Consider the following 25,174-nt stretch of genomic DNA (forward strand, 5'->3'; position numbering starts at 1 on the left):
TTGAGTTTTTAGAAATTTACTGTATTTCTTCTTTTTAAAGTTGTCTTAGAATCGTGTTAGAATTATCAGAAATTCAACAAATATTTTTTAAATTTGACATTTCACCTATACATGTCGTATGGGTGTTAGTGTTCGATACGTGTGTCTAATACATCAGATTTCATCAAAATTCCGCAGTTAGACGTGTTTGGACGATAATAGTATTAGAGTGAATGAGTTATTGAGAAATCCTCGGATTATACATCTTATTTTTTTAAAACAAAAAACACGTGATAAAGTAATTTAAATAAATACACTTAATTACAAAATATTTGGGTGTGCTTAACGATATTAAAGAAATTCATTAAATATATAATTGTTGTGTAGAAATTTAATCTGAAATATTGAAATTAATTTTTGAATATTGTTAATGAAGGATTAATGCATGATTTTGTTTGATTAAATTAAAGATAAAAAAAATAGGAAGATGAATTTAGGAGATGAAAGTTTTGTGTAGATGGCATGGGTTGGGATTTGGAATAGGACAGAAGAGGCCGTAACGTGACTTGTTTGTTGGGAACTTGACCTATCGAAGAGACGAATATCACACGAATCGATATAAACCCTCATTCCCTCATTCATTTCCTCGCATTGCTGTTCCCTTCTTCCCCTTTCAACCCTAACCGAACCCTATCTCGTGCGCAATTGAACTCAATTGAATTGGTATTATTATTTGGGGAAGAAAAAGATAGAATAATAAGAAGAAGAAAGCGGGCACAATTGTTGCAATTGAACAACGATGTCTGCTGCGGTGTGCGGAACCAAGAGATCTTTGTTCGAAGAGCTTCCTCCTTCTCCGCCAGTTTCCAAGAGGCTCCGCTGTTCCTCTTCCCCAATTCGCCTCTCTCTCCCTTCCCTCGTCGATCACCTTCGCCCTCTCTTCCCTCATATGGATGATCAGGTTTTTCTTCTTTCCTTTCTTCTTTCTTTCTCAATTCTTAGTTAATTGATTGAATTCAAATTCATCGCTAATTCTGCTTTTTGTTTTTTTTTTCCTCGTAGATCCTCGAGAAAGCCCTTCAAGAATGCGGTAATGACCTAGATGCTGCCATCAAGAGCCTCCACGGCCTCCATTTGGGATCTGCCGATGATAATTCTCAGACTGCTCCTCAACCCCACGCTAGCGTCGTCCACACAGGTACAATCGGGTTATTTAAATCCTCACCCACGGATTAAAGATTATCCATTTTAATTTATAGCTGAATTGACATTATTCACAGGCTTTTGAATTTCAATTGGTATTTAAATCCTAACCAAGAGATTAAAGGTTATCCCCATTTTAGTTTATAGCTGGATTAACGTTATTCATAGGCTTTTGAATTTCAATTGGTATTTAAATCCTAACCTAGAGATTAAAGGTTATCCATTTTCATAGGCTTTTGAATTTCAATTGGTATTTAAATCCTAACCAAGAGATTAGAGGTTATCCATTTTAGTTTGTAGCTGGATTAACGTTATTCATAGGCTTTTTGAATTTCAATTGCGTGTTTGTTGTGTTGTGTCTTGTTATCGGCTGGAGTTTCTTTGATGTATGGGTTGATTAAAGGATCTGGATGGTTTGCAGGTGCTTTGGAAGAGAATGGGGATGCTGCTGCATCTGCTTCTGGGGATCAGCCGGCGGACAACTTTCCTGCCGATGGAGCAGAGTGGATTGACTTGTTTGTTAGAGAGATGACGTGTGCTACCAGCGTTGATGATGCCAGAGCTCGTGCTGCTAGATTACTGGAGGTTTTAGAGAAATCTATTAGTGCACATGCCAGTTCTGGGGCAACAACTGCCCTTCAAAGGGTATATCTCTTGCTACAATTATTTGTATTAACTCTATTTGTTTTTGGAATTTGGGAAGGCTGTTGTTCTAGATTAGAATAGTTTATTTTTCATGTTACCGAGTTTGCCTGATAAGTATCAGGCTTGTAGTATGTGTGTATGATCGTTGGCATGTTCACAGTGCATAGCGACATGTTGAAGTAGCAGTTTGGTGAAATTATTAACTGGTGCGTTAGTTTTGGTTGTTGTAACTCATAAGTGGTTTTTACTTTCAGGAGAATTTGATGCTGAAGGAGCAAATTGAAGCCTTGACTAAGGAGAAAAATTGTTTTAAAAGTGCATTTAGAATCCAGCTTGAACGTCTTTCCGATTACGAGAATAAAAACCAAGAGTTGCAGCAGTTGAAGCAGTTGGTGTCTCAATATCAGGAGCAGATCAGAACTCTTGAGGTACTGTTTGGTCCTGGTTGACTTCACGGTCGCACAGTTCAATTTTGATAAAAACATTTCAATGCTTCTTGTATGTATTTGGGATTTAAAGTTTGGAATTGAACTGTTATCTGCATATATCTTGTATCCCTTTCCTTTGTAAAATTGAAGAGGAAAGGAGAAATGCCTTTGTGTTTTGCTGATGAATGCTGTGTGCTTTGTTGACAGGTGAATAACTATGCTTTGCGAATGCATTTGAATCAGGCACAACAGTACAACTCTTTTCCTGGGCGTTTCCCTCCTGATGCCTTCTAGGGTGATCTGTATGTAGAATATTAATTGAGGCAGTAAAATAGCTGCACCTCGTTAATTAATTATCCCAGAGAAAGTATGCGTGTTGCTGAATTGTTGCAGTTTGTGTTCCTCCTGTAGGTCAAGGAATGCTAACTGTTCCCACAGTTCAGGGGTGATTTGGATAGAAATTTGACACTATAGATGAGAGTATTCGTCAGTTAATTCAATTATTTATCACTACTTTAGCATTGAGATTTGGGTGTACTGTAATCACTAAGAATGTTAAGATCACTTTGATGTACCACCACAACAGTCTACTACCAATTATGTTTTTAATTCTGAGTTTACCATTTTCAATTATCACTATTGCAGTGGTTATTCCATACATGATAATATTGATTTCCATGTAGAGATGATATACTAGCTCCAAGTTTTGATTGGTTAAACGATTGAGTTTGTGCTTTCTACATTTTTTTTTCTGGGAAAGTTAGTTGCAGATGTGTAACTTAAAGTTTGTTTTTCATATAGAAATGCTTGTGATCCAGATTAAGAGAATACAAAAGGAGATGATGTCGCAACAATTTTTTTGGAGACGATGATCGTTAGTACCACTTATAACAGCATATTTTGATCAGTTTATTTTATCCATTGTTTTCACGAGGCAATTTTTTAAACTCAATATGTAGAAATACATAATAACTACAACGACTGGTAACAGAGTTTTTGATACCAAAAAGTGTTTATTTATACTATTAATTATAAAATTTATGTTGAAATTTCTGCAATAGTGTTTGGAATGATTTTAATTTTAATTTGTTTTTTTAAGATAAGCATGGTAATTTTCTTTGGAAGTGTTGTTCAACATCGCTTAAAAGTATTATTTAGTATAAAGGAACATATAAATGGGATTATGATATATTTAGCCTAATTTTTTTATCAGCAAATAATAAATAAAATAAAATGAGGCTTAAGGTCAACTTTTATACAAATAATTTTAACATAATTTCTTTGATCACATAACCACTGGGGATCCAATCGACGTTACAACACATCAGTCACATTAACATACCATATCAAGATATAATAGCACATCAATATACAATTACATCAACCCTCTAAAACACATTTAGAAGACAAGACACAAAAGTCTTACAACTAAACTCAGTCTTGCCAACAAACATAAGTAAACCAAACACTCAAGCGTCGAACCCATCAAAACGACTATGCGATGAGGATACTGTAGCCAAAAAACCTTCACAAAACACACAAGTCTTCCAAAAACCAAACACTCAAGCGCCAAACTCATCAAACTGACCATACTGTGAGGATATAGTAACAAAAAAACCTGCACAAAATACACCACGTCTTCCAAATCAACAATAATCACCAAACATCAGTCTATCAAATATCTCTTGTAACATAAAGGTTTCAAACACCAATCCGAATAGGGGGTAAATCAACAAATCTTTTCTTTACTGTAACCCAAGACCAAAATCATCAAACTGAGCCTGTCAGGAAGAAACAAAAGCCAAGAAAATTTGTACAAAACACACCACAACTTCCAAACCTGGACAAAACGTTAAACATAAAACACCAAATATCAATCTCTCAAATATTTCATACAAAGGGGTTTCAAACACTAATTCGAATAATAGAAATCAACCAATATTTCCTTTACCGTAATCTAATATCAAGTCTTCCTTTATACCATAGTAAAAATCTCAACAAGATCAACACCATAGCCTAAATGATTTAAATATTATTAGTGAGTGTGTTTTAGTTAACGTCATTGTAAATGGGTTAATAACCAACATTGTTTTTCCGTTTTTAAAAAAAATGTTAATAATTATTTCCAAGTTTTTAAACAAAATATTTTCAAGTTGAAAATTAATCAAAACATTGAGAAACTAAAGGAAAAATATTAATTTCCTCTCTCTATATGGTTAGATTACTAGATCTTATTAAGTAATGTGATAAGTTTAGTAATGCAACAACTTAAAATGTCAAGTTTAGTAAATTAATAAGTGGAGAGAAGTGGATTGATGCAAATAGATCATTTTAAGAAAATTCCTTATAATTTTTCTTTAAAAATTATTTACACAACCTTTTTTTTCATTATTAAATATTATATTTTTATTTGTACGAGGCTTAGATAATGTACTGTCTAGGCCGAAAGGTTGTACCAAAAGTCTCGACCGAAAGGTTGACCGAAAGGAAATCCGAAAGGTAAACATCTTCAAAAAAAGAAAAAATTATGTTATTCAAGACTCTTACTAGATTCAACCAACTCTTTATTCAGCTTCAAGATCTATAGCTTCTTCACTTGAACTCATATCACTACTAGCTTTATTCTTCACAACAGAAATGATGGCAGATGAAATAATTGAATGAATATCCTCATTCATCTCAATTACTTTCCTGATAGCCTCGTTACTCATGTCCAAAAATTCTGTAAATTCATCAGAAATAGAAACAGAGCTTGAAGAAGACATTATACCTTTTGAGAGTATTCAGTTCAATCTTTCTGAATCAATAAAAACAAAAAACCCTTCCAAACGAAGCGTTATGATATCACAATTATAACTCATCATGTCAATCGGCATAATCAAGAAAAGTATACGAAACAAGGCAATACTTTGATACGAAAGGTATTAAATACAAAATTTGTCCTTTTCATTAGGCATAACGTCTTTTTCAAATCCTCATGCCTGGGGGGCTAGTGTACTGTCTAGGCCGAAAGGTCAACCGAAAGGTTGTACCAAAAGTCTCGACCGAAAGGTTGTACCGAAAGTCTCAACCGAAAGGTTAAATATAAAAAGTAAATAAGTAAAATTAAATTAGTGATTATAGCAAAGCCCATAAGATGGGCCCAAATATACAGGTGTGTGTTTTCAAAATGTTAGGTGCAAAAAGAAAAGACCCAAGTAACTCTTAAGCCCAATAAGAGAGCCTTATAAATAGAGGTTCAACTCAAGAGGTAAGGAAGATTCAATTGATCTGATGAACATAAAACTATATCTGACTTTGGCATCGGAGCGCCTTGCAGGTACACACACCCACCTGTGAGGAGAAGAAGCCGAGAGCCCAACCCGAGAAGAAGCCGAGAGCCAAACTCGAGTAGGAGTCGCGAGAGCCCAACTCGAGGAGAAGCCGAGAGAGTCCAGCCCAAGTTCGGAAGATTTGTAAAGGAGTTGATCTTATCAACCTTATTCTAGTGTTCTTGATCCTTGTTGTAAGAACAGATAATACTTACTATCGACTTGAAAAATTGTGTCTAGTTCCTCGATCGCTCTTTTTTTTCTTCTCGTATGCTCTTTATCGTCCTGTTCTTCTTTCTTGTATTTGTTTTATAGTATTTGATCTAATCCGCAAAAGATTGTCTACCCTTTGTTTATTATACATTGAATTGTGATTCGTTTAATATTTATTATACACTTTATTGATATTTCATTTGTTAAAATTTACTAAGTTTTCGCATGCCTCTTGCATAATTACGAATATTAAAATTTTATTTTAATTAAAATAAAAAAAATTCAAATAATTTTTCATGTTTCGATAATTTTACATAATTCATATTTTTTTTCAAAATAAATTATTAGATAGTATAAAAAATAATATATTGATAATTTTTTCTCCTTCTTTTACGAAACCATGTCAAAAACATTTTGTAATAGCTTTTGATCAGACCACACAACTTATCTTGTGGGTCCAACGAAGTCTCTCCCTTTCTGGTTCGTAGCAATAGCAACGCCATAAAAGCTGACCTTTATGCTTGACACACCTAGCCTAGTTCCCACCCACACACACACGCGCGCGCAGACGCAGAGTGGGTAAAGCAACAAAAATCATGAACAAATTCCCAAACAGAATTTCCCCACTCTCCTTCTCATCTTGTTAGCTATCACCATTCTCTCATTCATTCTCTCCATTTCCACATTCTTTCAATGGCCGTTGCATCGCTCTCTCTGCTTCCTCCCTCCACTTGTCCATGCTTCTGCGGCACCGTTCATCTCCGCTCTCACAGCACCTTCATTTCCATTCATTCTCCTTCTTCTTCCGCTTCCTCTTCCTTCTCCTCAATTTCCAATCCCAACCCCGCTCCTACGCGCCGCCGCTTCCACACTGTCTTCGCCGCTTCCTCCGACTACTATTCCACTCTCGGAGTCTCCAAATCCGCCACCGGAAAGGAAATCAAAGCCGCTTATCGGAAGTTAGCTCGTCAGGTACGTATCCGATTCCGCTTCTCTATTAAAATTCGTTACGAATCCGAAATTGATTCTGAGTGGCGAATTAGAAATTGCTAGGGAATTCGAGTGCTTATTCTGTTGTCCGATGCGGATCGTTGCGATTTCGTTGCTACTTGTGGAACTTGAACTGTGCAATGCGCCTGATAGTGTATTCAGATATTGCTAATTAGCCTGATTTTGTGTTCGTTGTTTTCTCTTCAGTATCATCCTGACGTGAATAAGGAGCCCGGGGCGACTGAAAAGTTCAAAGAGATTAGTGCTGCGTACGAGGTTTGCATGGAAACTACAGTGCTGAGTATTATGTTATGCTATTCTTGTCTTGTTTACTAGACCTGTATGCATGTTTAGCATCACTTTCGAAAGCAATCCACTGATGTTTTGCTTTAGCAAATGAATGGATGTTTTGTTTATGGTGCTAATACGTGTGCAGTTTTCTTTTATTCTTTTAGTTTTCTGTCAATTTTAAATTAGAGGCACATTGGCTTTGGTCTATGATTAACAATAATTTGTTTTTTGAATGTAAGCTCTAGGGCTTCAGCTGGCTCTGGCTAGATCCGATATTTTTTTCCTTTTAATTCTAAGATTTTCGTATCGGAATGCATGTTTGCTTTTGAAATATTTTCATCCATTTTCTTGCATTTTGTGGTCGAATCTATGACAGCCAATATAAAGCATCTTTGGGCCATTAAAAAAAGGGACAAAACCTAGATGCAGTTCCTTAGGTACTCTTAGTGTTGTTCTCCATTTGAACATGGAGTTTCACTTCGGTAACCTTTCAGTACCTTTAATGGAAATCTTTACTATGCATATTATTAAAATGAAATTCCATTTCTAATTGGGAAACTGTGGGAAAAGTACATAAAGAATTGCACCTACATTTTCTCTGTGAAAAGTGGGCTACTATTCTAAAATATCTGAATGTTTTTAAGAAGATGACAGATCAAATCACAACATGTCACATTTCAAATGATAGATAAGAAAAATGATTACCGCCAATCATAGGTGTGTAGTGTGTAGTTCAAACTCATACTCTTATTTATTTACCTTTTTATGTGCTGTCTCTTAAAGGCTCAATATCAAAAGTTTTATGACAGGCTTTACTTGTTACTATTTCCTTGGAAATGTCTGAGACTTCTAGATTATTCTGGAACAGTGGCACGAACCTGTCTTTGTAGTCATACATACCCGTATACCACTGAGTGCAAGTTATTTTAAATTATATTTGTGATCAGTTTTTGAATTATGAATCATAACATTGTCAGGTGCTATCAGACGATAAAAAGAGGGCTTTATATGATCAATATGGCGAGGCAGGACTTAAGAGTGCAGTTGGAGGAGGCTCAAGTGCCTATACGGTATTATTTTTTATATAAGTTTTGGGAGCATTACATATATGAAAGGATGAATCACCATAAAATAATTCGCTGGTCAGCAGAATTTGTGGTTAATACAGTGATAGCTCCAATGCACATAAGTTGTCTTATTTTTTGGGAAAAAAACGGAAATGCATGAATTGAAGTTGCTTCTTACTTTATCCACTCTTCTTTTGGTGCTTCTCTAAGGTAGATTTATATTTAATGATCCTTTTCTTGCAGACAAATCCATTTGATTTATTTGAGACATTTTTTGGGCAAAGTATGGGTGGCTTTGGTGGCACGGATCCAACTGGATTTGGAACTCGTCGTCGTAGTACCGTTACTAAGGGTGAAGACATTCGGTGAGTTGAGGGCTGTTGGTCATTCTTTTTTACCACTTTAGTCAGGTGAATGATTACTATATTTAGCCAGTTAAAATAAAAATTGGTAGTGCATGAAAAAGACCTTCTCGGCACAATTTGTATAAACTTAATTTGTATAAACTTTTCAAGAAATACTTATAAGAAAAGAAAATAAGAAGATAAAATGAATCAAACTTTTTCCATAATTTAAAATCAATTTCCACTTCAACTTATTAGTTATTTTTTTCTATCTTCTCAAAAAGTTGAGTGCATCAGTTATTTTTAAATTATACCATAAGTTTGGGCTCTTATTCTACATTGATTTTTTGAATATTTAGTTTTTGTTGAGCTCAATGGACATTGCTTGATTTATATATAGCTAATTCCACCTGGTGAGGCTAGACTTGGTAAAGGAAAATACAAACGTGACAACAACAATAGATGGGTTCCTTCATGTTCCTTTTTAATCTCCATCTATAGTGTACCCATTTCATAGGGTTAAAAATCATTCAACCTTCTTTCCTGGTCCCGTGTGAGTCCAAACCATCTTAATCCATTTCCTGTCATCTTTTTATCTGTAGGTGTCATACCAATATTTCCAATACAATATATTCTCTCTTTTTTTTCTCTTACTTTGTAATGGTCCTCCTTAAGGACTGAAGGTACAAGGAACAAATCCACAAAGAGGGAAAAGCGCTAATGCTTTGGTTGGGGTAAGAGTATTGATTAAGGGCAATGATTCTATGTGAGACAATTAGTTGACGCTCAAAACACTTGTACATATGATACGAACCAAGAACAGAATTGGGGAAAAGAAAAGAAAAACTTTTGGTGATAGATTGAGATTGAACAGAAGAGATCTCTCTCCTCCAATGGTTTTCCCTTCGTAGACACTGATTTTCTCCTTTCACCGAGGAAATCTCAATCTCCAAAATGGCAAGATAGAATGCATCCTTTCCCCTCACACCCTCTTATTTAACTTCCTAACCCCATATTAACTAAGTAGTTCTTATCACTGTCCTAACACAAAACATATAATATTAATAACGGGAAAGTTAAAAAAAACGCAATAATTTTCTCCAATTATTATTTGATGAGTTGAAATTTTATTATTTAATAGTTTATATTATATCCTATCCTATCAATTCTGCATTAAGAACATGTGACTTGATAGTTCTACTTATGGTAATATTATATCTTCCAAACTGTGATTTTCGATGATTTGTGATTCAAATGTCAACAGGTATGATTTTTCCTTGAAGTTTTCTGAGGCAATTTTTGGAACAGATAAAGAGTTCGATCTTTCTCATTTGGAAACATGTGAAGTCTGTACTGGTACCGGAGCAAAAATAGGCTCCAAGATGAGAGTATGTTCAACTTGTGGTGGGAGGGGTCAGGTGATGAGGACTGAGCAAACACCTTTTGGGTTGTTCTCACAGGTAATTTTAGTTCCTTCCTCATGGGTCTGTATATAATTTTTTTTCCCTTTAATTTTGTATACTACTGTACTATTGTGTCTTCCAAATAAGTTTCTCCATTGGGGGCAGACATTCTGGATGTCCCTTTGTAATTTTCCATTTCTTTTCAAGAATTGTAGACATACTCGTGCTTTACTTCTGAGAATTATTGATTTATGTTGCAATTGGTTATATTACTTCATCATCACTCATACATTCATCGTCATTTTGTACATAGTTTTCTTACACAAGGTCAAAACCTTGTATTTCTTGTCTGCCCGGGAGTACTATTCTAATATAATCTCTTTCTCAATACCAGGTTTCAGTATGTCCAAGCTGTGTAGGGGATGGAGAAGTCATATCTGAATATTGTCGTAAATGCAATGGTGAAGGACGAATACGGGTTAAGAAAAGTATTAAAGTTAAAGTTCCTGCTGGTGTTAGCCCAGGCACTATTTTAAGAGTTCCTGGGGAGGGTGATGCTGGACCAAGAGGGTATGCTATTTTGTATTAATGTCTGGTATTCTATTGTGAAATTCTTTGACCAACTATTGCATAATAGTTATATTGAGAATTTGTGTTTTGCTTTTATTGTAAATGTAACATGGAATACACGCTTCCATCAGTGAGTAAGTTTGTCTTGCTCTCTGATGAAGCAAGGATGGATCTTCAAAGTAAAAGGGGCATTAGTATGTCCTGCTTAATCTAAAGAAACATAAATAAGCAAAGGAAAGACATCCTCACAAGTGTAGCTGTCCAGGGATGGTCAAATGCCCCCATCAAAACTTGAACACATATCTATAGTAAATGACTCTTAAGCGTGGGATGCAAAGAATGCTGCTGTACAACCTACTCCATATGTAAATACCTAATGGGAAATGTATGTAGAGAGAGAAACATATTGGTCATAAACTATCCTAATGCTTCTTTAAATGGAGATGATTTACTTTGTATGTGAATTTAGACTATTTTATTATTTCAAAACATGATCTGGAAGTTGCTTTATATCTTGTCATAGCAGGGGCCCTCCTGGAGATCTTTACGTCTATCTTGAAGTGCAAGAGATGCCTGGAATTCAAAGGGATGACATTAATCTCTGCTCAACATTATCAATCAGTTATCTAGATGCAATACTGGGGATTGTTGTGAAGGTAAGTTAATGTAGTCAGTAGTCTTGCTTTGAGCTCGAGTATTTTTTGGGTCATTTCACATAGGCTGGACACTTTTAGTCCTCTTAATTTCAGTGGAAATAACATTATGCTAGTAATTTTCATTGTTATACATGTTACCAAATGTAAAACTTGACACCTAGCATAGTTTCCCTTATCTATGGTATTCTATTCAAGCCTTGACCTTAAAGTTTTTTTTTTTTTGTCATAATAATACTATATCTGCTCATATAATACTTACATTCATATCATCCTTGGGATGGAAACTGTGGCATGATAGATAGAGATATATACGGAGGATTTTGTGTATGTTTCTATGTTGGTCCTTGAATGTAACTGGTTCAACAACACTTTGTTCCCCCAGCTAGTAATTTCGTTGCCTTGTGAGTCTCATAAAGAGTCAAAACTGATGTTACCAAATGACATTTTTGCAAATATGTTTGGCTAATAAGATTTTGCATGATTGAATATATAGTCTTCCCCTTTTTTTTTATATATTTTATGATATTTATTGCTTTTTATTATTGAATGTTAAGTTACAAGGTTTAACATATACTAGATATTTAATTTTTTTTGCTGGTGTGAACTTTTAATAAATTCTGGCCTCACCATCGATGGATTGAATTTGGTACCTAAACAGGTAAAGACAGTTGAAGGCATTTCGGACCTACAAATACCTGCTGGTACCCAACCTGGAGATGTCCTCGTCCTTGCAAGAAAAGGTGTACCAAAATTAAATAAACCATCAATACGTGGTGACCACTTATTCACTATTAAAGTTTCGATACCAAAACGTATTAGGTAATGAGTCTTTATGTATTGTTCTTTTGTACATATCCGATGATCTATATCAGAGGTTTGATATCAATTGCCTCTGCACTGCATCTTTAGTACAAAGGAGCGTGAGTTGCTTGAAGAACTTGCTTCTCTAGGTGACACAAGCAGACGTTTAAAATCCCGGCCTAAGACCCACTCTTCAAGTAGGTTGTTTTTTTTATTATTGACATATCTGTTAGTCTTCCACCCTCCCTATTCTACAATCTAGAACATTTAGTCATTTGACAGCTTTAATCTTTTATGTAACATGACATTTGGTCAGGTCTTTGCAACACGTTTTCATGTTGCAATAGAGAAATCCTACAATGCAATGGGTAGACATTACATTTTTGAGCTGTGAACCATATTTTTACTTTCTACAGCAGGTGGTACGGAAATTCCTACACTTCGAAAGGATGAAAGTCCAACAGCAACAGTGGAAGAAAAAAGTGAGAAATCAGAAGACGAAAACGATGTATGGAAAAAATTGAAGGGCTTTGCTGGGTAATAATTTTCTCATATTTTCTTTTAATTTTTCCATCCACGTGTAGGGAGAAGGGAGAGCTTTGGATTTTCATAAGCCAAAATCTTTAATTCTGATTTTAATACCTAATTTTTGAGAAATACTACTCTTTTTATAAAAATAATCAAATAAAGCATTTCAGTTTTAGTAGGACGGGATTAAAGAATCTCCATAATATGCCATGAGCTCTTGATATACCTTGTAGTTCTGTCGTATATAAGTTTGAACATAATCTATATCAATTTATTTCCGTACTCCAATGCTATTATTCCACGTAAGAAATGATTCTTAGTAAATGAGTGTCTTTCTCATTGAGTTGATGCATCGAATAGAGATTTTTGCTTCAATGTTTGATCGTTGATGCTTTTTACTATTGTTTGAGTCCTCACAAATGGTTTGACAAGAAACGACGTGCTGAACTGGACTGGCTTATCTACGCAGATAGATAGATTGTTTTAGATTGCCGTTTATTGTAATTCTATGGGATGCTAAATTTCCGAAAAAAAATTGTTTGTGCTGGTCCTACTGTTAGATTGAAAGTTTCTTCGGTCATTGATATTTAGTAATTGTTCCATTCACGTGTTTGTTGAGTTGACTGCAATGTCCGAAACTTACTGTCACTAAAACCTGCAGATCTGTGGCAAATGGAGCTTTAAGGTGGCTGAGTGATAATCTCTAGTCCGATGGGGTTGCTGGGCGGAGCAGAGTCTTCAAGATGTGGTGTACCAAATATGTGGTTTTGGAGTTCTCATGATTTCAGCAGTTACTGAAAGGAAAGGAACTAATAGAGACAACATTATCTTCAAATGCTTTAACTGAATTTTAGCTACGCGGCAAAATCAAACAAGTAGTGATGCTTATTCTTTTATTTGTAAAATTTTTGGAACAAGGCGATTTATACAGAATAACTTGTTCAAGGATCGTCAAATTGTACTCTATGAGCAGGTTGTACTAAGAAAGCTAGTATACATCTGAAATAGTGGTTAGTAAGTGAATCCTTTTGTGTCTAGTTCCACTTTTTGCATATCTGTATTTTTTTTATGAACACATTGAACAACTAAGACGTTAAATTTGTTTCTACATTCATACTTCTAAAATGAGAAAAATAACATTCGATTATTGAAACTCACTATTAAATTATTTCAGTTTTTAATTCTAAGTAGCCATCAATTTGAAGTTTGACTTGGGTAATTATCAGTTAGTTTTTTTAAAGTGCATCATTTAATGAAATTATGGGCCAAATCAAGTGACGATAGTCAAATTTAATGATTAAATGGGTCATTATTTGTCAAATTTATAGGCTAAATTAATTGACTTTATATTCTATTTCGGGTTAAAAATTCAAAACCTAAATCTAATTTTTTATGGGCAGATAAACTCGCCGAGTTAGTGGAATTTGGCCTACTTTTGTCACTTCTACATTACTAATGCATTTTTGTAAATAAAATTTTAGACATCGTTATGAAAAGGAAAAAAAAATTCTAGTTACATTTCTGTCACCTATTCTTTTTCATTATTACTTTAATATCTAAAATTGAGTATTTTGAATGCAAAATTAGTTATACAAATATTTTTTTTGAATGTATAACAGAGTGTCCTTTTTTGAAGAGAAAAGGTAGAGTTTCCTTGAAAAAAACAGACTACCAACTGCAGTTTAATGTTACTAATAACTCGATATCGAAAATTAACTACTTCATACTTGATTTCTTTGGCAACATGTCCAATTTCTTGGGATGTTCATTGCACAGATAAATCACTCAGTCGCAGTACATAAAGTGTATCAGTATCTCACTGATTTGATTATGATTTCATACAAAAATAAATAAATAAACAAAGTTGTTATTGGTTTCCACGACTTTCCTTGATCAAAAGCAAGACAGCAACAAGCACAGGAGTTAAGATGATGATAAGAGCAAGCACAAGGTTGGGAGTGGTTATCTCAGGGAAAAGAGCACTACCATACTTGATTGCACCACCACCAGCAAAAGAACCCGCCATTACTTTTCCCACGTACACTAAATCCTCCTATTTTACATCAACAAATACAAAAATATATCATTAATTTAATTGCTTGTAATAATTAAGAAAAGGGTTTTTTTCTTTTACTTGAGAAGAAGACGTGGAGTTTTGATCCTCCATTTTGGGTTCCAAAGCGCGAGCAACAACACATGAAGAGAAGCTGGTGAAGCCAATTGGCAATGGGATTTGGAGGAAGAAGGGCGTGTTTGGCTTGCTAAATCTGTGGCTGTTACACAAAAGCCTCCAACTCCAACCTATCTCTGAAACTGCCATATCTTCTATCTTTTCCCTCACCACACCCACCACAAACACCTATTACCTATTAACATAACATGGGTGTTTCTTCCTACAATTTTGCCCTTTTAAAAAATGGCTTTCAAATTATTATTTTTTGGAATATTTCCAAAACATACTTTTCAGAATTAGTAAAATATATTCTTAAAAAACGTTTTCAAAAAAAATTTCAAAAACAAAATTTCTACAGTGTAATATGTTCCAGAATGTGTTTTTTGAATAAATTTTTCAACATATGTTTTATAAAGAGCTTTACAAAATAATGAGGAATTGTATGAAATATTTTAGTCTGTTTACCTAATTTATGGGGGTAGAGGGAGAAATTTGACGGGTGCAGGAAAAAACATCTCTACGTTTTTTTTCTTGTATCTCCACAATGTTATGCAAAGACAAACATATTCTTAATATTTTCTGAAAATTCCAAAATGCACCCAACACCCACATTCTATTATTTCTTTTTCTTTGTCATAGATTACGCACAGACAGATTGCATTGCTTCTTCAACGGCGGCGTTACTCCATCTTTTGGCAGCGGAGAGTGTTTCTCTTGATCTTTTGGCAGCGGAGAGTGTTTATCTTGATGGTGATTAGTGGTGTTTTCGGCGATTTGGTAGTGGTTCAGTGGTTTCTCTTGACGGTTTTTTGTTTGAAGAAGAATGTAAGTAATTTTGTTTTGATTTTCGAATCTATATTTTCATTTCCGAAGTACATATATTGTGATTCTAAACACTAGATTAATGGAACAGAAAATCTACACTTTGTTTTTTATCTTCTGCAATATTGAATCCGCAAAACTCCTGGATTAGGACATCCGTAAATCTTTCGGATTAGTGAGTCTGATAATCTTTCAGATTTGCATATCAGTAGTATGTTTCCAGATTTCAGAATCCATAATGTAAAAAATACATTCCATCTTCAGAAATCCGTAATTCAAAAAATGCAAGTGTCCTTTTTAAACAAAAAGTCAAGGATAGTTTCAGAATTTTAAAATTTGTGGAGCTGCAGGAAGAAAAACTGGGGTGCAGGAAGAAATTTCCCATAGTGGAAAGAGACACAAGACGTGGGCTAAACAAAGGCCCTATACAGCCAAGGCCCATTACAGGTTATAGTTTTTTCCCTATAATGCCCCGCTCGTTTTACCGGCGGGGGAAGATACAGTCAGGGAGCAAGAGAGCAATATCTGAATCTGAAACCGTAATCTTCTTGGTCCTGTTGCCGTGAAACCCTAATCGGAAGCTGAATCGTCGAAGAGAAGAACAAGATGGTTCTCGCGGAGTTAGGGGGGAGCATTTCGCGTGCTCTCCAGCAGATGAGCAATGCCACGGTGATCGACGAGAAGGTGCTCAACGATTGCCTCAACGACATCACTCGCGCTCTTCTCCAGTCCGATGTTCAATTCAAGCTCGTTCGCGACATGCAGACCAACATCAAGAACATTGTCAACCTTGACGATCTTGCTGCCGGTCACAACAAACGCAGGATCATCCAACAAGTAATTTTTCTTTTGTTGATTCTTCTAATCATGTAATTGATTAAGTAAATGGTGATGTGTTTGTTACTATTGCTTATGCCAGTAACACTTTCTGGATTGTGTTTCTGTTTGTAGGCTGTGTTTAACGAACTCTGCAAGATACTAGACCCTGGGAAGCCCTCTTTCACTCCCAAAAAGGGGAAAACAAGTGTTGTCATGTTCGTTGGTCTGCAAGGTCTGTTGTCAAATTTTAACTCTATCAGGCTTTTTGGTTTCTTATGTTATGAGTTATCCTCAGGAATTTTTGGCATTTTTCAGCTTCGATTACTTGTTCCGTCAACTTTAAACGAGCTAACAAAAATAAAAGTATATTATAATTTCAAATGAATCCAGGTTCTGGGAAAACCACAACCTGTACAAAATACGCATATTATCATCAGAAGAAAGGCTGGAAGCCAGCTCTAGTATGTGCAGATACTTTCAGAGCTGGTGCATTTGATCAATTGAAGCAAAATGCAACCAAAGCTAAGATCCCTTTCTATGGAAGGTACTTATTGTTGGTTACTGATTCTTGTATGTAGGCTCTGTTATAGTACTATTGGCTTGTTGATGAGAATTTGATGGGGAGGATAGTCAAAATAAATTCTAGATTGATTTTTTGTGTTTAGTTATGCAACATCCTCCTTCATGAAAGCAAATCTTAGTAATATAGATGTTAATGAGTGCAACTACACTTTTATCTGTATATGGCTTGTGTCTTGGCTTACTATAATTTTTATGTTAATTTTGAAACTGAGGGGAATAATCTTTCAAGGGATCTGACTGGTTCTGTCTGGAGATGCAATTTGAAGGTTTACTTCTAGAATAATTCTCTTTTGGAATAATTTTTTTTATAGTGAATAATGCATCCCAAGATCTGTGTTTACTTATGTTCTTTTGGCAAATGTTAATTGAGGACAAACTTAGATCAATGATTATTGTTGAACACAATCATCTTTAACAATTTTGAGTCTGAGGAATATAACTGGTGGCCTGATAAAATAAGAGGGGGGAAATGGAAAAAGTAAATTGCTGGCCCCTTAAAAATACTAGGTAATTATGCCATATCTTACCACCATGGAGCAAACTTATCATCTGCCAAGAGGATATCTGTGTAGCGTTGTCTTCTGAGTTCACACTTTCCTGAATCTGTATAGTGTTGTCTTATAAATTCACACTTTCCTGTCTTTAATCTTTACTTTTTTGAAAGGGGGCATCCGTATTGAACCACTGTTTATTCTTTTTCAAGTCGTTGAAGGTTATCTAGAGTATGTGGTGCTTAATATTATCTGTTTACGAACCTTCTATATTAGTTGCATTTTCATTGTCTTTGATTTTAATGTGTTAGTAATTATTTCAATGTTGTGGCTCCATTTCTCTGCAGCTACATGGAATCCGATCCTGTAAAAATTGCAGTGGAAGGTGTGGAGAGATTCAAGGAAGAAAACTGTGATCTTATAATTGTTGATACCAGTGGGAGGCACAAACAAGAAGCTGCTCTTTTTGAAGAAATGCGTCAAGTTGCAGAAGCAACGGTATTTCCCCTTTTTACTGTGTTTGATATTTATTTCCAAAATCCATTAAATGCTAATATATTTTCTATGTTGTTCAGAAACCAGATCTTGTTATATTTGTTATGGATAGCAGTATTGGTCAGGCTGCTTTTGATCAAGCCCAAGCATTTAAACAGAGTGTTGCAGTTGGAGCTGTAATAGTTACCAAAATGGATGGCCATGCAAAAGGTGGTGGTGCTCTTAGTGCGTAAGTGTTATGAGGATAATTGTATAATATTTACTAGCAACGTTTGCCTTTATGAACAAGTTAATTTAATAGGTAGTAATCTTATATGCAAATGAACTCTCTGTATAAATGAAAAAATTTAAGCGTTATGAACACTTTATACAAGTTAAAGCTTTACAAGTGCATTGCACTTGCACTTGTCTAACATTCATAAACGCAAGTGTATTGCATAGTTTCCAATCCAAATTTAAACTACCCTGGTGATGTAAAATATTACATATGCACAACAGAAATTAAAATTTATATCATGTAAAGGATTTGGAAATTAATAATATAAATTGATGTGTTTGTATTTAAGTGCCAATATGTATTCTCGGGTGGTCTGGATACCTTACTCTTGTTAGTTTTATATATGTGCAGTGTTGCAGCAACAAAGAGTCCTGTCATATTCATTGGAACTGGAGAACATATGGATGAGTTTGAAGTTTTTGATGTTAAGCCATTTGTCAGTCGTTTATTAGGTGTGCATTTCTTTTTTCATTTTTTCCATATCTAATACAGTATTATTCATCAAGAACGTGCTGTGGGTTTCTATACATATTTAATCTTTACTCTTGTCAAATGGCTTTTGAACTAGGAATGGGTGACTGGTCTGGGTTTATGGACAAAATTCAAGAAGTTGTTCCTATGGATCAACAACCCGAATTACTTCAAAAGCTGTCAGAAGGAAACTTCACCTTGAGGATTATGTATGAGCAGTTTCAGAACATACTTAAAATGGGTCCTATCAGCCAGGTTATTTACTCATTATACATTTGATGAAAGAGACAATAACAAGTGTTTCCTTGATCGTTCCTATATAATCAACTTAAAAGGGTTGCTATATCATTTAATTAACTTCTTGGTTGATTTAGGTGTTTTCTATGCTTCCCGGATTTAGTGCCGAATTAATGCCAAAAGGCCGTGAGAAAGAAAGTCAGGCAAAAATAAAGCGTTACATGACAATGATGGATTCAATGACAAACGAAGGCAAGCATTATGTTTTTATTGTTGTGATGAACTTTATGCATACATGATTTAGGTTCTCATTGGAATTACATACCCTCACGTTCTAACCATTAATTGCTTGCTGATACGTTTCAGAGTTGGATAGTTCGAACCCAAAGCTCATGAATGAATCACGTATAATGCGGATAGCTCGAGGTGCAGGTCGTCAAATTAGGGAAGCAATGGAGATGATGGAAGAGTACAAACGTCTTGCAAAGATATGGAGCAAAATGAAAGGGCTTAAAATACCGAAGAAAGGTGAAATGAGTGCCCTGTCCCGAAATATGAATGCCCAGCACATGAGCAAAGTCCTCCCTCCGCAGATGCTCAAACAAATCGGTGGCATGGGTGGCTTACAAAACCTGATGAAGCAGATGGGATCTGCCAAAGACATGATGGGAATGGGAGGATTATTTGGTGGTGCTGCTGATTAGTTATGTTCATTACCTTATCACCTCTTCCATACTCATTTTACTTCTTTTCGACTAGACTTAGTTCAATCATTTTTGTAAAATTAAATTGTTTTTTCCTTGTGTGTGTATATTATTTGTTTATACGGAGCAATTTTCGTAATCTAGTAACATTAAAAACAAAAGCATGTTGCTGTTTTTTTTATATTGATTGGGCTTTATATTTGTAGATTACATCGATTGATGCATGACCAATAACTGCATTGACTTCAACCTATGGGTCGGACACACCATTTAAGGCGTGTTCGTGTTCTCTGTGTATCAGAATATTTTATAGGACGTGTACGTGTATCGCTGAAGTGTTATTCAAAAACTTTTTATTAGATTTTTTTTATGATTTTAATATGATTTTAACATAATTTTATAATTTTAAAAGGAAAAAGTAAATTACTTTTTTAAAAATTTAAATTTATTATATAATTTTTTATTATAATTTTAAAAAAATCTTTTTAAATCAGTCATAAAAAAAAATATTTTTGCTATAAACAAAAATTAAAACATATGCACCGTGTTTTATTATATTTTAAAGATTATACCTGTTTTTATATTTTAGATTTTAGAGATTATACATGTTTTTATATTTTAAAGATCCTATATTTTAGAAATTAAACGTGATCGATTCTATATTTTAGAGATTAAACATGTTCCTATATTTTGTATTCCTATATTTTAGAAATTATTCGTTTTCGTATGTGAATACTTCAAACGGTTGAAACAAGCAGAACACTTATTTTTTTTGTTCACTAACTATGATGAAAAGATACAATATGTAACTCAGTAATAGATAAGGTGTTGGATTGAACATTCTATCTTTCTAAGAACTTGCTTAAGACAGTTTTCTGCAAATGGATTTCTTCCTCTTCAGAATTGGCATTTGCATTTAGAGCACAACGAATAACTGAATTGACTTGTCTCCTTAAACTGGCATTGTCTACAAACATATGTGCCAGCATCTTCCTCAATTCATCATAAGTTTTCACAGTACTGTCGGTAGTTGCATCACGGGTCTCTTCCACAGCAACAACAGCATCCTCTACATCTTGTGCTAAGAGCTGTGCCTGTTATCATGTAACCAAAACAGTGAGTATAGAAGGGGCAGAATGCAGTAAACAAAGAATAATCCAAATGATAATTGCTACGTAACCACAGCCTGTATTACTCTGGATGCTCATGAGAACAGATGCCAATGGAGTGCAATGTCCAATGACGGAGCTAGAATAATTTTCAAAAGTGTGACAGATAAATAGATTTTAAACGCATTTAGTAAAATGATGATCACTTACAGAAGCATAATGCATAAACGCAAAGCATAAAAACCAGGTGAATGTAAATATGAAAGGACAAAATTGTTGGTCAAGGTGCATATCATAATACCTCTGCAAGCAAGAGCCCAATCCGATTATCTGATGTTGCTAATAAATCCAGAGCATCAGATGGCGAAGTGTCTATATTTAGCTTATCTTCCTCTTCAACAAGGAAATTTACACTGCACTCGCTAAGCCTCTTCTGAAGGATTGCACACTCATGCAGCAACTTCGTATTAGCATTATGTGAATTTTCCATTCTTTGCTTTTCCTTCTGGAGAATTCTCTGAATAAGTAAAAACAATACCATGAAAACAATTGGATTTCCAAACAGGATCTAACATATTTAAACCACTTTTTCATTAAAAAGGGTATCAAATAAGAAATTTCAATTCTTTCGTTAAAAAAATGCAAATATTCTGGAAGGAACTAGTCAAAATTGATAGTTTTCTAGTCTAAATGTATAAAAAAAAAATCAGTACTAGTTGCAACGTACAACAACCAGAAAGGACTATACCTCCAAATCTAACTTCTCCTTGATCAATTCACTGAGCTGCTGCTTCAGTTCTAACTCACAACTTCTAAGAGATTTTACCTCCTTGATTAGAACCTTCATATCTGTCTTTGATTTCATCTCAAAATCATCATGATGTTTCTGCAAGTTCTCAAGTTGTTCTCTAGCTACATCTAGTTCTTGCTGCAACATTTCCTTCTCCTGAATGACAGATGCTTTTGTAGATTCTGCTAGCAGCCTTTCATCCTAAAACAGTATAACTTTCCACTAAAAGCCCACCACAAAATGCAATGATGAGAGATGTTGACTAAAGTAAACTGTCACAATATACCTCTTCTAACTTCCATTTCATTTCTGTCTCCAGGCATTTCCTCCGAAGTTCCTCTATATCCCACTGCATTTGTGTAAACCTTTCCTTTTCAGCTAAAACAGCCTGCTGCATGTTTTCTTGGCAGTTCAGTCGAGTTGTTTCAAGTTCAACTTCCAAATCTTTAACCTACAAGTAAAATGGAATATTTGAACATATAATATAACTACAAATGCCCAATAAACCATCATCACTTGTCATTTTTCTATCACTGAGGAGAGTGAACTTGTTCCAAAATAACTAGCGATTTCTACTCAGTACCAGTTACCTTATGAAAAAAAAAGACAATAAATATAAATTTATCAGAAAACACTCAGCTGGGGAAAGATATAACCTAAGTTATTTTATTAAAAAATGCAAATATGTTTCTTTAACAAATATAGCCCCCACAAAAAGAAGATACTTTCAAAATCACAAATTCAATTGTTAATTTTTCAGAACTATAAAAAATCATTTGTGAAATGCAGAGAAAATATAATATCATGCCTTTAATTTTAATTATATCATTATTCCCCATTTCATTATCCAATGTTAGATCTAGGGAGAAAAATTAATGGGAAATACTTAGAAACTTGACAACATTATTATATGATTTGTTATTAAATTCAACAGATACTTTTTTATTTTATGATAGAAAGGTAAATTTGACAGATACTGAAACAAAGATAATGGAAATCATGGACTTCTGGGATTGAAAAACTGCTAACATTCATTTTGAACTTCCTAAAATCCTGTGGACGATACTTAGGACAGCTCATTCTGCATACTCTAAAAACAGTTTTCTGCTGATGTACTCGTTTGCACATATAGTCTTCCCAAACTTCATCTAATTTTGTAAATAATAAACTTATTCTTCAGACTTCAAATATAGAACAAGATATCAACATGAGTGATTCAAGTTATTCATTTGCTTATTACTGTACAAGATTAGAGGTTTGATCCATAACGAATCAACAACATAGAAGATAATTTGGCTGGTAAATGGCAGTTTGATGACTTGATGTACACTACTGCCACAAAGGAGTATTGAATATCATACAGACTATAAACTATAAAGATTTAACAGTTATGAAATTCTGTCTTTCTAATGGCAATGCGCTGAATATGAACCATAGGCACATAAGTAAATCTATGCATAGTTCAAGGTTTTAATTAAAGGGCAGGGAACCAACAATATTCTGCCAAAGAAAAACACCATACAAGTGAAAAAGATTTGTCCTAAACACATTCGATAAAATGGTAAAAGCAAGTCACAAACAAAAATCTCCATTTCAAAATTCAGTACTTAAAGAAATATCTTAAGCATATGCAGCATACCTTTGTCACAAGATACTGTCTTGCAGCCATTTCTTGATCCAATCTTGCTATAAGATCTTCGACATCTGCTTTTGCAGTGACCAGTCTCTGTTTCTGGGTATTAAGAATTTTGTTTAACTTGTGACGCTCATCAAATGGAAAAGTCAACAATAAATCCGAGTTTCTGGAGCCTTCATCATTCCTCCCAGTAAGGTCCTGTGCAATATCCTGAACCAAAGTGGTCGTAGTTGTTTCAGTATTCTTCAAAGAAGTTAAGTCATTTCCAATGCTTTCCGATGAGAGTTTCGTAATATGAGCATTCAAGTTATAATCTCGTACAGCAAGTGTAAACTCAGTTCCATCCAGGTTGAGAGCTATAGCATCTTTGTCTCTACCATTATCCCTAATAACTAAGTCTTTGCCAGATGTGGCATGATCAACAGATGTTTCACTTTGATTAATTAAGCCATGCTCTAATATTGAATTATCCATGATTTGATCATAATGCTTATCCTTTCCATGGTGTGGTGCTCCCAACTCAGAAACTGTATCATTACCAAAAACAGATGCAGCAGACGAACCATGTGCTATTACAGAACCAGGCGAGTTATCCTGAAACACTTGTGCAGGTGTGGTACTATTATTAGCAGAGGTTTCATCCGGATTCTCGTTGACATCATGGAAGGCTGCAATACATCAGCAGCAAAAGGGCATGAAATATTTGTGGAATATCATGATGAACCGTTTATTATACTCTTCAAGAAATGAACAGCTGCTTAAAAATTTGAAGATAAAATGACAAAGTGTTACTATATTTAGGTTTACGAGAAAAAACACACACACACACACATGATCTAGCAGCAGCTTCTAGCTCGAGGAATATTGCCACCGGAGCACTTCTTGATACATTAATGTCCGATAACAACTTCTCGATCCAATTTTCCAGTAAGCACCGTCGCTGAAATTAGGAAATTTATGAGTATGAAACTACATAGAACTAAGAGTCATTTCTCAAAAATTAGGAAATTAATTGCAGTGATAATTAAGCTATATACCTACCTCTTCCAAAAGAGCATGGCTCTTAATTCTGAGCATTTTTTTGGGTGGAGGTGGAGGTAGATTTTTCATGGGAAATTCTGTTTTCAGCTGCAAAAAAAAAAAAATTGAAATTCCTCCACTCCACGAAGGAAATAGCAGAAAAATAGAGTGAAGCGTTGAAAACACACATACTTCAGAAAAAAGGCTGACGAAGTCACTGAATCTGCGTAATACTAATCGAGTGGTGGTGATTGCTGCGGGGGATTGTACACCAACTTGAACCCTAAAAAACTGCATACAAAAACCTAATAAAGTTAATAAACGTCGTAAAATAAAATTAAGAGAAAAAGTGGTTATAGGAATATTCTAGATACTAACGACGACGGGATCAGAGGGTGGCGATTGGGGAACGGTAACCCACGACGGAAGCGTGACGCAGAAGCTCCAACCGGTGGGAGGATGACGTGGCCAAACAGTGTTGCGACCCGCCCATACGCGCGGCGGAGGGCTCCAATCCATGCCCAAGGGGAGAGGGGAGGTTCCGTCGTGGTGGTGGGACACAGCGGCATTGTTCAGACTGTGCAGAGCGTCGTCGTTTCGAAAGAGATCGTCGTCGTTTTGAAAGAGATGATGGTGGTAGGAGTAGGGATTGTGATTGTAACTGAAATTGGGGTCGAAAACGGGCACGTCAGGACCCAACCAATGCATCCTTTGCTTTGCTCGTACTGCAACTTCAACTCTCAACACTTTCAACCTTCCTCACCATTACCCATCCAAGCTTCAAACTTTTATTATAAATATTTATATTTATTACTCTAAAGAAATTTTCCCAACTATATTTTTAAATATATACAACTCTAAACCATAAACCCTAAACCCTAAACTCACTCGATGAGTCAGTCTTAGCTATATTAATCGATTGGCTGAGTGAAATAATATCTCAAGATATACCATAAATGATTGTAATTTTATAACAAGTTATATAATTTACATCGTGAAATACGTGAAAATGATCTCTGACAAATCAGTTAAATACTGATTAACTAAAAAATGATATAAATATTTTTTAAATATATCAATATATCTCCTTATAAATTACGATAAATGTTATAAATCAGG

General features: G+C 34.9%; 5 protein-coding genes across 7 annotated transcripts; 3 read left to right on the plus strand and 2 right to left on the minus strand.

The window, feature by feature from the left end:
• Positions 1 to 468: 468 nt before the first annotated feature.
• Positions 469 to 2,888, plus strand: LOC137836045 (uncharacterized). 2 transcript variants are annotated; one of them, XM_068644859.2, is made up of 6 exons: positions 469 to 940; positions 1,042 to 1,177; positions 1,604 to 1,827; positions 2,082 to 2,255; positions 2,463 to 2,557; positions 2,667 to 2,888. In XM_068644859.2, exons 1-5 carry the CDS (start codon positions 779 to 781, stop codon positions 2,547 to 2,549), a joined length of 783 nt encoding a protein of 260 aa, XP_068500960.1. In that variant the 5' UTR covers positions 469 to 778; the 3' UTR covers positions 2,550 to 2,557; positions 2,667 to 2,888. The 2 variants fall into 2 exon arrangements, with proteins under 2 accessions (XP_068500960.1, XP_068500959.1); XM_068644858.2 differs by having other exon boundaries at positions 2,463 to 2,888.
• A 3,285-nt stretch (positions 2,889 to 6,173) lies between these two features.
• LOC137836048 (Molecular chaperone Hsp40/DnaJ family protein) lies at positions 6,174 to 13,452 on the plus strand. 2 transcript variants are annotated; one of them, XM_068644861.2, is made up of 11 exons: positions 6,174 to 6,751; positions 6,977 to 7,045; positions 8,038 to 8,130; positions 8,371 to 8,492; positions 9,736 to 9,931; positions 10,269 to 10,444; positions 10,971 to 11,100; positions 11,759 to 11,919; positions 12,010 to 12,098; positions 12,318 to 12,438; positions 13,091 to 13,452. In XM_068644861.2, exons 1-11 carry the CDS (start codon positions 6,473 to 6,475, stop codon positions 13,134 to 13,136), a joined length of 1,482 nt encoding a protein of 493 aa, XP_068500962.2. In that variant the 5' UTR covers positions 6,174 to 6,472; the 3' UTR covers positions 13,137 to 13,452. The 2 variants fall into 2 exon arrangements, with proteins under 2 accessions (XP_068500962.2, XP_068500963.2); XM_068644862.2 differs by having other exon boundaries at positions 6,196 to 6,751; positions 12,321 to 12,438.
• Positions 13,453 to 14,160: 708 nt separating this feature from the next.
• LOC150027663 (homoserine O-acetyltransferase) lies at positions 14,161 to 14,817 on the minus strand. Its single transcript, XM_090302374.1, has 2 exons — positions 14,564 to 14,817; positions 14,161 to 14,482 (listed from the first exon to the last, which is right to left on the minus strand). Exons 1-2 carry the CDS (start codon positions 14,747 to 14,749, stop codon positions 14,297 to 14,299), a joined length of 372 nt encoding a protein of 123 aa, XP_090158500.1. The 5' UTR covers positions 14,750 to 14,817; the 3' UTR covers positions 14,161 to 14,296.
• A 1,138-nt stretch (positions 14,818 to 15,955) lies between these two features.
• LOC137836047 (signal recognition particle subunit SRP54 2) lies at positions 15,956 to 19,661 on the plus strand. Its single transcript, XM_068644860.2, has 9 exons — positions 15,956 to 16,261; positions 16,376 to 16,475; positions 16,634 to 16,787; positions 17,664 to 17,814; positions 17,892 to 18,040; positions 18,440 to 18,540; positions 18,657 to 18,814; positions 18,934 to 19,048; positions 19,163 to 19,661. Exons 1-9 carry the CDS (start codon positions 16,031 to 16,033, stop codon positions 19,498 to 19,500), a joined length of 1,497 nt encoding a protein of 498 aa, XP_068500961.1. The 5' UTR covers positions 15,956 to 16,030; the 3' UTR covers positions 19,501 to 19,661.
• A 584-nt stretch (positions 19,662 to 20,245) lies between these two features.
• On the minus strand, positions 20,246 to 24,921 carry LOC137836049 (Phox (PX) domain-containing protein). The gene is made up of 9 exons (XM_068644864.2): positions 24,434 to 24,921; positions 24,248 to 24,346; positions 24,077 to 24,163; positions 23,867 to 23,975; positions 23,039 to 23,703; positions 21,686 to 21,850; positions 21,358 to 21,600; positions 20,911 to 21,126; positions 20,246 to 20,594 (listed from the first exon to the last, which is right to left on the minus strand). The coding sequence occupies exons 1-9, from the start codon at positions 24,761 to 24,763 to the stop codon at positions 20,343 to 20,345; spliced, it is 2,166 nt and encodes a 721-aa protein (XP_068500965.2). The 5' UTR covers positions 24,764 to 24,921; the 3' UTR covers positions 20,246 to 20,342.
• Between the last annotated feature and the right edge of the window lie 253 nt (positions 24,922 to 25,174).

The sequence above is a fragment of the Phaseolus vulgaris genome, chromosome 5, assembly GCF_051622355.1.
Source record: "Phaseolus vulgaris cultivar YP4 chromosome 5, ASM5162235v1, whole genome shotgun sequence".
Lineage (NCBI taxonomy): Eukaryota > Viridiplantae > Streptophyta > Magnoliopsida > Fabales > Fabaceae > Phaseolus > Phaseolus vulgaris.